Raw genomic sequence first — 13,323 nt, forward strand, 5'->3', positions numbered from 1 at the left:
AAACACAAAGGAGACGGACTCCTCCTCTCTTGTTGATTGAGATATATTCTGTTCTGTCCTCAGATAGACTGCTGTTCTGTGTTTTTTCAGGTCTCAGAGAAAATACAAACAAACACAGAGAGACTTGGATACTGTGTCGCGCTTTGGGATGACCTCAAGGCCATGGAGCAGAACATCAACCAATGGACAGCAACCTCTATCTGTGATCTCACCGATACTGTCGCCAGTCTTTGCGACAAGGAGCCGGCAGAGGCCCATCTTGCCACCTTTCAGGTCAGAGCAGTCTGGGTGGTCTAGATGTGTGTGAATGGTGATGGTGGTGTAATGCTCAGTGAGGTTGAAGTGATTTAACTGTACTTTGATCTACAGGCTGAGGTCGAAAAGAGAGAGCAGATGCTGGATGTCCTGCAGGACAGAGTAGCAGAACTGAAGGAGCGAGCCAAACTGCAGGAAACGCCGATTCAAATGCAGGTGAATATGATGGGGAATGGAAATAAAGGATTGACGAATTTAGGGTTCACTACACATACTTCCAGCAGTATGCAGCTTTATCAGGTGCTTCTCAGGCAATGCATAACAAACTTCCAAGATATAAAGATGGGCTCAAGCTCACTGACTACTTTTGTAGCTTTTAGCAATCTAACAATCTGCCTTTGGTTATAAATGGTGCCAACTGATTTTTCTCAACCAGGTTCTGGAGTCCGATCTGAGGAAGAAAATGTTCCATGCACAGGAAGTGTACAATCAGGTCAAACACACTCTGACCTACTTCAACTTCCAGAAGCAGCGACTTGACGACCTCATGTCCCAGATGACAGAGCGGCTGGAGACTGTTGAGGGTTCCTTATCAGACCTCACCGAAGCAACTCCCCTTGAAGACATTTGTACAGTTAAGGTATGAGTATCATTTCCTTTAGTTAGTGGCACAAGAACAAACTAAATTTAAATTTCTATACAAACCTTAAAAGGTACCTTTAGAAAAATGTTGCTTGCTTTTCCTTTCATTTTTCATCTTTTCTCCTGAAAAAAAGTTAATATCACGCATCTCATCTTCTGTCCTCATTCTTGACCCTCCATATGTGGACAGATGTTACACACCACAACAAATCATCAACGGCTGAGCAAGAAGAGACTCGTGTTTCAGAACAGAGAGATACACTAAATAAAATACAAATATGTAATGCCGCGCAACAGTCTTAAGCCATCCCTCATTTCTTTATATATTGTAACAAAAATGGGAAATGGCTGCAGTGTTTTAAGTAAAATTAAGAACTTGTGCAATACTAATGAGTTTGAAAATCAATATTTGTTATGATCAGCTTAATTCTTCAACACGGACCAAATCTTCTTAGAACAGCTTTCTTGTCATTTCTTTAAGTAGTCAGGAATAGTTCTCCAGGCTTCTTGAAGGATATTTCAAAGCTCTTCTTTGGATGCTGGGTACCTTTTGTTCTGTTCCCTGTCAAGATGATCCCACACTGCTTCAATAATGTTGAGGTTCGGGCTCTGGGGAGGATTCATCCCTCTATAAGACCTGTTGCCACTGATTTTCAGTCCAGTTCTTGTGTCATTTGGCATACCTCAGCTTTTCTCCCTGTTTCCCTTCCTTAAGAATGGCTTCTTGACAGCCAACCTTCCATGGAGACCATTTTTGATAAGGCGTCAGTGAACAATAGGTGGAATAACTGAGGAGCTATATTCATCTCTCGTGCCCTGTTAGCATTTTGCTGCATTTTTGTTCTATTTCATAACAACATCTCTTTCAGATACTATTCCTCTGCTGTGGATACTTTTTTAGGCCTGTCAGTTCTTACTTTTAAGGGCATACTGCACACCAAGCCGAGATATGCCAAATATTGGAAAATAGCTTTTTGACAGGCTGCTTGTAACAAAGCTAAAGATACAATTTATCAAGATACAACTGTCTCTTTGCTGAGTTCTCTGTTATGTGTGGACACAGCACTGGTTCATCCATTGACTAAGGCACCTTTTTATGCTTGAATGATTTATGTTTTAGTGTTTAGTGCCTTAACAAACAAAAAACAATTTCTATGAGAATTGTGAGATACAAGGACTGGAGTGTAAATGAGCGACACGAGCAGACCGTCAGAATGTCTTGGGAACTATTGCTCAAGACCATATTAAAAGATTAAAAGAAAATCTGGCTCTTTGTAAGGAAAATACATCAGTGTTGTTCCACCTTGCCGTAGCCATAAATGTAAACATACTAAAGTATGTGCTCTTATATTTCACTGTTTTTCATTTAAGGACCTGCAGAGTGTTGTGCAGCAACAGAGGGCAGACATGGACTTGGCTAGAGATACCCTGACGTCCCTTTGCAGATCGCATCCCTCTCAGGAGTTGTCACGCCTCTCCTCTGATCTCACCTCCATCGCCAAGCGAACAGAGACTGTTGCCCAACGCTGCGCAAAGACCAGGGGCAACCTGCAGGATGGACTATTGCTACACTTCAACGGTAAGATACATAATGATTTGGTTTTGTTGAGATTGGGATTCATTTTGATGGTCTTCATCAGATGCTTTTTAAACCAATTTCTTTATTATCAACACTGAGTGATTTATCAAAGACTTAATTCACATTATTACTTATTCTCCGTTGATAAGAAATTAGCCTCCTAACAGTGCTTAAAATCTCATAATTATCCAGTCAAACAGTATACAATCACAAATCAGTGTTATCCATTCATGTTAGCAGTGCAACAGATTTGCTGTTGATTATCTTCCGTTTTTCCCCGGAGCACATTCAATCCGCCCACTAAAACCCACACTGCATCGACACACACTATCAGGTACACTGATGCACTCTCATTGCTTCAACACACACCTGTGCCTCGGAGAGTAATGTTGCTCTCGTCACATCTGCTCTCGAGGGACTCATTTTGGGCTTGTTGCCAGGGCAACCTAGCACTGGATAGCGAGGACACGCCCACACTTCCCATCTGCCTCAACACATAACCTCTACTCGCTCTTCTACTTCTGGTTCTTTCACTTTTGAATCGTAGCTTTGATTATTGGTCTCAAGTTGGTTATCCTTCAGCTTATTACGTGGTAATTCTTTTGCTTTTAGCTTTTCTGTTCTCTCTGTCCCTCAAAGCAGAGCTTGTCCAAGGCTTCAAGTCCTGGCTTGCAGATCTAAAGTTGGAGCTGAAAGACTGTTTTAACCAATCAGGAGATGTTATCGTCGTTGGAGCCAAGTTGCAAAGACTTAAGGTACTGTTATATGTCCTACTTTAATGCTGTATTTCTCATATTGTGTGGCATTGCAATGTTGTGGCAATGCAGTAAACCAAAAGCTCTCTTCAGTCGTCACACATAACACCTGCATGCAAGCTAACTTAGTTAAACCAAAATTTAGTGCTGAATTTATTTGTAAAGTCATAAGGTAATTTTATCATGTTAAAGATTTAAATATTTAAAAGCGAGTTTCTTACATTTCACATAATTTTCAATTGTCAGTATTTCTCAATCAAAATTTAAAGTAGAGTATGCATTACCTATGTGCAATATTATCTCACCCCTGAGGGCTGTGGCTCTTTGTTTCTTTGGTTTAACAATGACTTGTCAGTTCTAATTTGCAACATGCTTCTTTTGTACTCCTCAGGTGTCAGTTGAGCAGACATCAGAGGGTGAAAAGCGTCTCTCTCAGGTTTTCAAGGAGGCTGAGAGGCTCCAGCTCCACCTGAGCAAAGCTGGAGCAGCACAGGTCCAAGAGAATCTCTCCTCCTGTCAGAGAGAGTGGAAAAACTACCTGGACAGCTGCTCTCAGAGCCAACAGGGCTTGCAAGAGAGTATTAACCTCCTAAAAAAGTAAGTCATTACTCTTGTAATGTCTTACATTTATGAATTTCACTTATAGAGAAATATGCTTCTTGTCAAATTTCCTTTCGATTCCTCTTATATTCTAGTTTTGATGACTGTGTCGAGGGTATAAGAGACTGGCTGAGGCAGATGGATCTCAGACTCAAAAGTGAGCTTTCTCTCGGGGCCGATAGCCAGCAAGAACCCCCAGACACCACAGAAGAGCTGGAGAGAATGGAAAACCTCAATAAGGATCTGATAGCAAGAAGGTCTGTATCCGTGGGAGCCTTTGGCCATATGTTGTATGTGTTGTAAAATCAGCAGAGCAACATAATATTGTTTTCTTTTTTCAGGGAGTCTATTGAGCGTCTCTGTCAAGAGGCCCAGACTCTGTCTGAATGCGGCCGGGGGTCGGGAGGAGAGGTCAGAGTGACAGGCCAACTCCAGATGGAGTATCAGGCCCTACTTAAGGCAGCCAGGGAGAGACTGCGAGGCTGCCAGGAGAGTCAGGCTTTTGGAGAAACCCTCCAGGGAGTTTGGGCTTGGCTGGAGGAGATCCAAGAGCGACTGGGTACAGTAGATAGCACGATGGGGACCAAAGAGCAGTTAGAGCAGAGGCTGGAGACTGTGCAGGTGAGGCGGGAGACGGCTCAAACATTTCCACTTAAAATCATATTTGATTTAAAAAAATTAAGCAAGGATCCCCTGCTGTTACAATGTGTGGTGGTTCCCATGAACACAAGAGGGAGCTGTTTGCTTTGGAAACTTCTTCATCCTAAACTCTTTTCTAAGGCCAGACTCTGCTCTGTTTGCGCAGGACATCCTGCTTTTGAAGGGAGAAGGGGAGGTCAAGCTGAATATGGCAATGGGTAAGGGTGAGCTGGCCCTGCGCAGCTATGGAGCTGCTGGACAGGAAGTGGTCCGCTCTCAGCTACAGGAAGTGGAGGATGCATGGGCCACGCTACTTGTCACTGCCATGAGCTGCCACAGGTACTTGGATGGTATTATCCCCATATATTTAGACTTACTGGTTAGCACAGTAAATAACCTCATTTAAAAAAAAGAAAAGCCTACCTTTTATTATCCTGCAATGTGCTGTAACTGTACAGAAATGAGTTTCAGCCATTTTTTGCTTTTTTCGTGATCCATTAAAAACGTTTGCCTGAGGAGATTTTAGAGCCCATTTGTCCGTGTGCCAAAAATTCTCCCGCCAGGGAACATATTATTTTCATCATGATAGATTATGTGTCAGTACTATTAATTACCATTAAGTTGAATTCATAATGAGAAGTATTTGTCAAATTTTCTAAATCTGATTGATGCATCTTTGTTTGCCCTCTGCTGCATGTGTGTGAGCATGTCAGCATTCACATGCACTGGCTTGTGTGTGTGTCTAATTGAGCATTTATGGTCCCTCCTATAAAAAGAAAATTGATCTCATTAGGGACTAAATGGTGGATGGCAAACAGTGGGTCACACATGGGGTGTGTTTGTGTTTTAAGGGGAAAGCAATAACAGGAGGCGAGGGGTAGCAGGTGAAGAAGAGGTGCGCGTTAGTGTGTGGATATTGGCGTTATTTGAGCATGCAGAGCTGACAGATGGCAAGGAAAATTGTGGGAGTGTATCAGTGTCTGTGTGTTTGAACCTCCTGATAAAAGGGGATAAAGACACTTGGCTCGTATTACTGATAATTTCTATTTCACTCACGTTGGATACTTTTCAAACATTTCTATTATTAAAACTGTGTGATCTCTGCAGTCGATTAGAGTGGACTGTCTCTCAGTGGGGAGGATACCTTGAGACGGCTACACAGCTTCAAGGTTGGATGGAGACTGTCAAACGGGAGGTATGTGCTCCTCTTACACCGCAGCCAGGACCCAGAGAGAAGGCCTCCCAGCTCGAAAGACTTAGAGCCCTGCTGGCTGACCTGGAGGACCACCAGATGGCACTTTCCAGCCTTGAAGAGAAAGCCAGAGAACTGTTCAAGAAGACCGGTGATGCGAGCTTCAACCATGGTGCACGCACTCAGCTACAAGTGCATTTCGATGACCTCACAGCTTTGGTGGAGGTAAAGATATTGTTACTGTCTCTCTAAAAAAGACCTTTAACCTCTTTCAGAAGGTTACTATAATGATTTACAATAATTTTGTAGGAGAGAGTACGTCTGGCACAGGCAGTGGTGTTGGAGCACCAGGACTACCTGGAGTCTGTTCGGGAGCTCACTGATTGGCTGATGACTGCAGGAGAGGAGCTACAGCATTGGTCTGATACATCGGGAGACTCTACCTCCATCAAAAAGAAACTGTCAGACGTGCGGGTAAGGAAGAGTATCAAATAGATGACTTCAAAAATGGTATAATATATATTTTACTATTTTTTTTTTAATTAAAATTAATTATTATTATGGCTGTCCCAATCAAGATTTTTTGTCCTTGACACCAATCCAAGTAATTTAAGTTTGAGTATCTGTCGGTACCGAGTGTCAATCTAATACCTGCATTTTTCAACAGTGCACAGTGGTACTACCATAAGTACTGTACATAAAGTTATTGAAACATTTTATGATTAAAATAACTACGTAAAGTTTCATATAAATGAAAGCATCTCAAAGGTCATCTCTTAACAAGTGCAGCATATATTCTAACATGTTTTCAAACTGAACAATAATAATACCAAAACCTTGTAAACAAATGTTGTTGTTTTTTTCTATATCATCCTTTATTACCCAGAGTGTAACATTAATAAATTTAAGCTAGGAAATCTAAAACGGATAAATTTATATATCAAAATAGTTCCATGATTAATCTAAAGGCAGCATTTTGTGCCATGATGACAGTGAACGCAGCATATTTGAATTACATTACCTGTTTCCCTGAAACGTCCTACTTTGTCTGTCTCACATTATCCCTCTTTTACCCACTGATTGAATTATATTCATGAGTTGCAACTGTTTTGTTCATGCAAAGAAAATACTCATGTATATTATCAATGGCATGTTGGGAGGGTGCTTCAATAATGCAATTATTAATGTGCTAATTAGACATGTGTTAATTACATAGAACAATGGCGACATAATAAAACAACAGAGATAGTTAAGGTGTGCCAAGTGACCCTGAAACAGATCAAACAAAAAAATGTCTTGGTTTGGACCACAGTGCCATAGTTGAGATTGAGAAATCCCTACTTTCTTTACCTTGCTTTTTGCCAAGAACAAATTGACTAACATCAGAGGAAAAATAGGTTTTCCGGCAGGTGACAGGGCTATTGAAGGGTAGCGTACAAAGGTGTGTTTTATACAATGTCAGTGACATTCCAACAAAGCAATGTGCTTAATGTACTAAAAAATAAATATGTCATATTTTAGAAAAGTTTTGGTCTTAATAATTGAATTCATGAGGTGGCTTGATTCTCACAAAATTCACAAGATAATAATCAGAAGAATTCATCTTGGCACTGGAAGCTCTAAATGATCCTTTTGTGGCCAAATCCCACAGGTTTGGACCAATCAGCGTCCACTCGGAACACTTGTTTGACCTAAGTGGTTTAATGTAATTCATGATCATGAGAGACACATGCTTCGCCCATCACCTTTATGCAAAGTGTTTTTTCTGAAAATGTGGTCCTTTCTCCAAATGGTTTTGACAGAGGACTTCTCAGATGTTTCAATATAACAAACTACCAGGGACATCAGTTCACCAAGTAACAGCTTTTCTGGAGCTTTACATCATTCATATAATGCTTATCAGCAGATGGAGTTTGCTTGGTTTTTATTGTATTGTAAAGAACACTTTATGGGCCATAAAAGCTGAAATGTTTAGTTAATTCAATATTCATTCTTATTTGTTTGGTTTCCATTTTGTTGTAGTTTGCAGTGATAATTATCATGACAATGTTCAGAGGCAGACCTTTGTAATATGCCTATTGAAATACTGTAGTATTACCTGTAAACATACATTAAAGTACATCAGAATGATAATTACATAGTACTGTAATGATGCTGCACTGTACACATTAACACTTAGGTTAACCTTGCTTATGCATCTTATGCTTTGAGTGTATGTTGTTTCTTGGGATCTGCAACCAGTCTGGAGGTGTTACACTTGTTATCTTTTGTGAAGATAACTGAACCCACCTAATCTAAATGGATTCTCACTATGAAGGAAAGTAAATCATGTAGGGAATTGGAATTGGTTCTCAGCTTGTTTCCCATATCAATGCCAAATATCTCAATCTCTCCTGATATAATTTAAAGCCAATAGAATGGATTATTGTCTTGTATGAAAAAATAGAGCAATGATTTTTCTTTTCCCTGTTCAATAATTCTGCAATTACAGCAGTGAGAAAATATGTGAGAACAAATTAATTTGCATTTAAATTGTACACATGGGCCCTAATTATCCGGATATAAATGTGTGTTCGCAGAGCTATGGTGTGAAACATTTCAGTAGAGGTTATAATTTCTTGTTTTTACAAGGTTAATGTTCATAACCACTACTCACACACAGTGAAATGGTCAGATGCTCTTTTTAGATTCTCTTTTTCTGTCTTTTGGTATCTCATCATACTCAAGTGTTTGCTGTTCACATAATCTGCCTACTAAGTGCTGCCTTCCCATAAAGAACGAGGAATAGAGGTATAGGGGGATGGAGAGAAACTGAAATGACAAAAGAAGGTACATGACATCAGTATCTTACTAATGGTGCACAGAGGGAATCAAAGAATCAGTGTAAAGATAAGTGATGGAGCTGAAAACGCTGGATATAAGCCCTGCATAAGCAGCTTTAAATAGAATAGGCTGCACATCTAGCTATTATAGTTACCTTAGCCACAGTTTCCGTAGCAACTTTGTGTCCTATCTACCTTCTCTGTTTTGCCAGGAGCGTGTAGAGTGTCGACTCCTGGAGGGCAGAGATCGCCTCAGCTGGGTTCGTCGCAGCGCAGCGACTACAGCGGAGCACACGGCGGCAGGCGGCTGTGAGGCCATGGATCGACAGCTGGGGGCACTGTTACATGCTCTGGAGCAGTGGGAGGGGGCCGCCCTGAGGGCCCGGGATGGCCTGGAGGGGGCCCTTGCCGCTGCTGCAGCTTCAGAGGAGGAATACAGCCGTCTGACTGCCCGCCTGGAGGACGAGCTAAAACAGTTTGATGGACGTCTTAGAGGGTGGAGTCAGGAGCTGATTAAAGCAGAAGGACGCAGTAACGGCGAGGAGGCAGTGGAGGGATGGCAGCTGGCTAAGGTAGAGTGAGATTGAAACACACATAATGGCAACATTAATGATTCATTGTTCATCTTCTCACAATAGTTTATTAAGAAAAGAATGAATTATAAAAACTCACTGTGTGCCAGGCTGTACTATCAGAGAAAGTGATTAGCACTGTTTAATGGAAAGTACCCACATAAACACACATAGACACACAGTGTGCAGACATCCTCTGCATTCAGCCACTCTGTCTTGTCAGTAATTATCCATTCTATTAGTAAATCCGAAAAACAGATTAGTTTGTAAATCGGCTTTACAGGAATGACGAATGACAGCTACAATCCCATCAGTTTCCTGCTTATTTTGTCTTCCCCTGCCGGCCCCTCTACCCTCCTCCTTTTGTTTTTAACAGACATTATTTCCCACTATCTCTCCCCTCCAAGCATCCCCTTATTTTTTCTTTTGTTTTTCTTCAAACTGTTCTCCAACTTGGTTGAAATGAACTGTACTGATTTGTCTTTCTTGGCTGCTGGGGTTATGTCTTGATGTTCTTGCTTCTTACCTTCCCTACTGCTCTGCCTCAAACCTCCTCAGGATGTTTACAGAGTGACGGTTTCTCTTTATTGTCAAGGCCACGCCAGCCTGTTCAACCTCACACTGCTCCCCAGGCTTTTTTGGCCATGCCTTTCTCCGGTTTTCCTCAATTTGGGGCTGTCAAAGAACAGAGGAGAACTCCTCCCCTCCGCTCCTCCCTCTCCTCCAGCCTGTTTCCTGTGTCCGGCCGTGTTTTCGTTGCGCGCTTGTTTGCGTGTATTTGAACCAATTCTGCATCTGTGAGGGCTGACAGCTGAATTCCACCGGGAGAGAGCATGAGAGGAGGAGAGGGAGAAAAAAATGTGTGAGTGGGAATAAGTGGAAGGAGTGGGAGGAGGGAGAGAGGAGGGGAGAGAAAGTAGTAGAAGCACAAGAGGAGAGAGAAAAAGAGAAGAGAGCAACGAGTCCAAAGCGAAAGGGAGGGAGGGGTTGTTTAATCGCTGTACGTCAGATGGGGAGAACATGAGTGAGAGTCAGAGCTTGTTCATATTTCATGGGAGAAGATTTCATGACTGTGTGAGTGTAGAATGTGAGGCACGCTGAGGAGAGCGGGAGAACGTTATCCACAGCTCCTTCCTGCCACACTCTGCGAAGAACAGAAATTCTATTGAACAGGCAGCACTGTGAGTATGTGTTACAGCGTGTGTGTGTTAGTGTGAATGTGAGCAGAGTGATAAATGACTGAGCTGGGATGTGAAAAAGAATGCGCTGATTGAAGAGTGTCATGCAGATCCGTTGGGTGTTTGTCTCTTCTTGACACACAAGCTCCCACTGAGCCAGCTGCTGTGTGTTTTGTCTTGTTTAGGATATTCTGGAGGGCTTGCAGAGCGCTGAGCCGATGGCAGAGAAGTTGAAAAGCCAACTGAATGACCTGGTGCGATACTCCAGAGACCTTGGCTCACAATCAGACCGGGTCACTACGCTTATAAAACAGCACAACAGGTGAGAGGAATCTTTCTGATGCAGTGAGCAGTTAGTGGTGGAGAAATACTCACATTTGAGAAATTATAATCAAATGTATTAGTTGGAGCTGAAGTATGATGTAGTTAATGCAGTATTCCTGTTTATGGACTTGCAATGTAGTCATTTCATTATGTTTTGATGATATTATTATATTAACATTACCATTCTTCTTGTTTATGTTTTCCAAATTGATAATTCAGACTACTCGTTATTTTCATCCACACTTTAAGATGCATCATGCTATGAACAAGTAAATGTGATTTGAATACTTAATGCAATACCTCCTTATGATTTTACTCATTTCACTGTTCTTTTTAGTTGTGTCTCTGCTTTTTTAATCATATTGTTAATGCTTTTTTCTGCTGATTGTCTTTAATGTGTTTTAAACTCTAAACTCTGTGAGGTGATGCCAAGGACAGTTTTCTGCAATGTAGCCAAACTACTTAACAAGGAAGCCAACATTAAAAAAAAAATGTGGTAAAGCTTTCAGGCATACTTGTTAGTGTTGATATTCCCTCTAAAGGGGATGTGTATGTTTTAATTTAAACGATACGGTATTATACCCTGCAGGGAAATTATACTGTTGCAGTTCAGATTCTTGGGCAAAATTAATAAATCATTGAAATTAATTTAAATGAAGTTAGTTGACAATCTGTTAGAAAGTTGGAAGTGTAGCAGAAAAAGAGATGTAGTAGGAATCTCTATAGATCACCATGAATGTACAGGGGTGTTGTATATGTAGTGAAGCAACAGCTAAGCTGAAAGCGTCTCACCCAGCATTGGCAAGCCTGAACTCTGAGAGGAAACTGAGAGGGATTGCACTACTTGTTAGAAACACAAGCCGCATTTGAAAAATGCCATGAAAACATACTTTATTCCTCACAAAGGGAAAATAAGATGTTGCAGTATTTTTTTTTTCCCATTAATCATCATAATCTGTCATTGTGTATGGTTATTGCTGCTGGCAGAAATTCATCAGTTAGTTCAGTTTCTTTGATTCACTGGTTCTGATGCTGCTGCCCCCAACAGATGGCTACAAAGCAGATTGCACTCTCCACCACGGATTTAACTAATATGAAACATCTTGCTACAAAAATTTGAGGACCTAAGCTTCCTCTACAAGTACAGTTTGCTCTGTCCCTTCTTGTAGACTGCCTCAGTGTTGCATTTCAAGTCTAGCCTGTTGTCCAGTTGAACACCCAGGTACCTGTAGTCATCTACGACCTCCACCTGTTCCCCCAGGATTGAGACAGTGTTTGGCTTATACCCGGTCCTCTTAAAATCCACAATAATCTCTTTTGCTTTGTTCATTTTTAAGATTATATTATTGTTCACGCATGCCACAAAATGGTCAACCAGTGCCGTGTACTCAGCACTGATGCACCCAACAACATGTGAGTGCTTCTGGAGATGATAAGAGTCTGAGTTGTACTGGAAGTCAAGGAAGTACTGTAGGAGGTAGTGGAATGGAGGAAGCCATTATTCAGCTCTACAGTCCCTCCTTCTTTACCTTCCTGCTCTGACTGCAGTCTGTCTGAAAGCTGCATAGTGGCGTGTTGAAGTCTGAAGGAGGATCATGTGGCCATGTCTCAGTGAATCGCTCAATTTTGCATTCCGATATTGCTGATGTGTCCTCGTCAGTGCTCCAACGTGTCCACTTTTAAGTGTCAGTAACCTTACATTTCCCATGATGATCAAAAGAAGGTATGGTTTACTCTTCCTCCTTCTTGCTCTCTGTTTTGTTCCTGCCCTTCATGTGTGATCTGTCATTTCCAACTGGATTTGGGGTCTTATTCCACTCATTACGTGGGCTGCTATCAGATTTAAACAACTTTACCGCAGGAATCGATATGAGTCATAAAAGATGTTAATAAGTGCCTGAAATACCTGCTGAAATCATTCCAGCAGCACAGCATCCAAACCAGCATAGAAATCAGTGTTTTCACAGAAAAAAGTAAAAAATCTCAATTAAATACAAATAAAGACACAACACACTGGAGGAAAAACGGCAGATAGTAAGAATTTCCCCAAACACATACCACATGTTAGTGCCCACATTTACAAGCTCGTCTGCAGTAGAGGAGTGTGCAGGTGCATGTGGCCATATGAAATAGGTGTGACATGTGTATCAGCCAGATGAAGGTGAAAGGTGAAGGAGAGCAGCAGAGCCACTAGTTGCTAAGCGACATTTAACCACCTTCCCTCACCTCTGCTTGTTCACTGTGTCTTTGTCCTTCTGTGGTTTATTTTTATGCAGAACTGTCTGTAACTTTTAGGTTAATTTTTCACCAGAAAAAAATGCTTGTTTTAGGCGAGTTACTAAGCTCTTACCGTCTGCCTTGTCAAAAGAACAACAGAGCATACAAAAAAAACATACATTGATGTTGCATTTACTGTGCTGCTCTGGGACTATCGTAGTTTTGGAAAAAACCTGGGTTAGGTCAACGTGTTGGAAATGCTTTGGCACTTAGCTGGCTTTGGCTGCTGCTTGGCAAAAGCAGCACCTTTTCCTCTTCACTTAGCTTTTCAGTCTGTCATAGATTTGGCCTGTGCACTCTTTGCACCTGTCCTGCATTAAGGGCTGCAGCAAGAAGAGTGAACAGAGAGAAAAAGGAAGACCAAGGAGAGGAGACAGAGTAGGGAAAGGAGTAACTCCCCCTCCTTTCATAGCACATGCCAGATTTTGTCTGTCACAGCAGAAAAAAGTGCTTCTTCTTCTAAACCCATGTCATCCCCACCGTATTCG

At 41.6% G+C, this 13,323-nt stretch overlaps 1 protein-coding gene across 2 annotated transcripts in view; it reads left to right on the plus strand.

Annotated features, from left to right (window-relative positions):
• syne1a (spectrin repeat containing, nuclear envelope 1a) overlaps positions 1-13,323 on the plus strand; it is a 113,652-nt gene that overhangs the window by 32,060 nt on the left and 68,269 nt on the right. For both annotated transcript variants that reach the window (XM_075459619.1, XM_075459620.1), the window contains 13 exons: positions 91-273; positions 370-471; positions 692-895; positions 2,269-2,476; positions 3,119-3,231; positions 3,623-3,828; positions 3,927-4,088; positions 4,173-4,452; positions 4,637-4,809; positions 5,578-5,887; positions 5,972-6,136; positions 8,697-9,056; positions 10,420-10,556. In XM_075459619.1, the coding sequence (XP_075315734.1) occupies positions 91-273; positions 370-471; positions 692-895; positions 2,269-2,476; positions 3,119-3,231; positions 3,623-3,828; positions 3,927-4,088; positions 4,173-4,452; positions 4,637-4,809; positions 5,578-5,887; positions 5,972-6,136; positions 8,697-9,056; positions 10,420-10,556 (2,603 nt within the window). The remainder of the gene's footprint in view (positions 1-90; positions 274-369; positions 472-691; positions 896-2,268; positions 2,477-3,118; positions 3,232-3,622; positions 3,829-3,926; positions 4,089-4,172; positions 4,453-4,636; positions 4,810-5,577; positions 5,888-5,971; positions 6,137-8,696; positions 9,057-10,419; positions 10,557-13,323) is intronic.

Source organism: Odontesthes bonariensis, chromosome 24, assembly GCF_027942865.1.
Source record: "Odontesthes bonariensis isolate fOdoBon6 chromosome 24, fOdoBon6.hap1, whole genome shotgun sequence".
NCBI classification, from domain to species: domain Eukaryota; kingdom Metazoa; phylum Chordata; class Actinopteri; order Atheriniformes; family Atherinopsidae; genus Odontesthes; species Odontesthes bonariensis.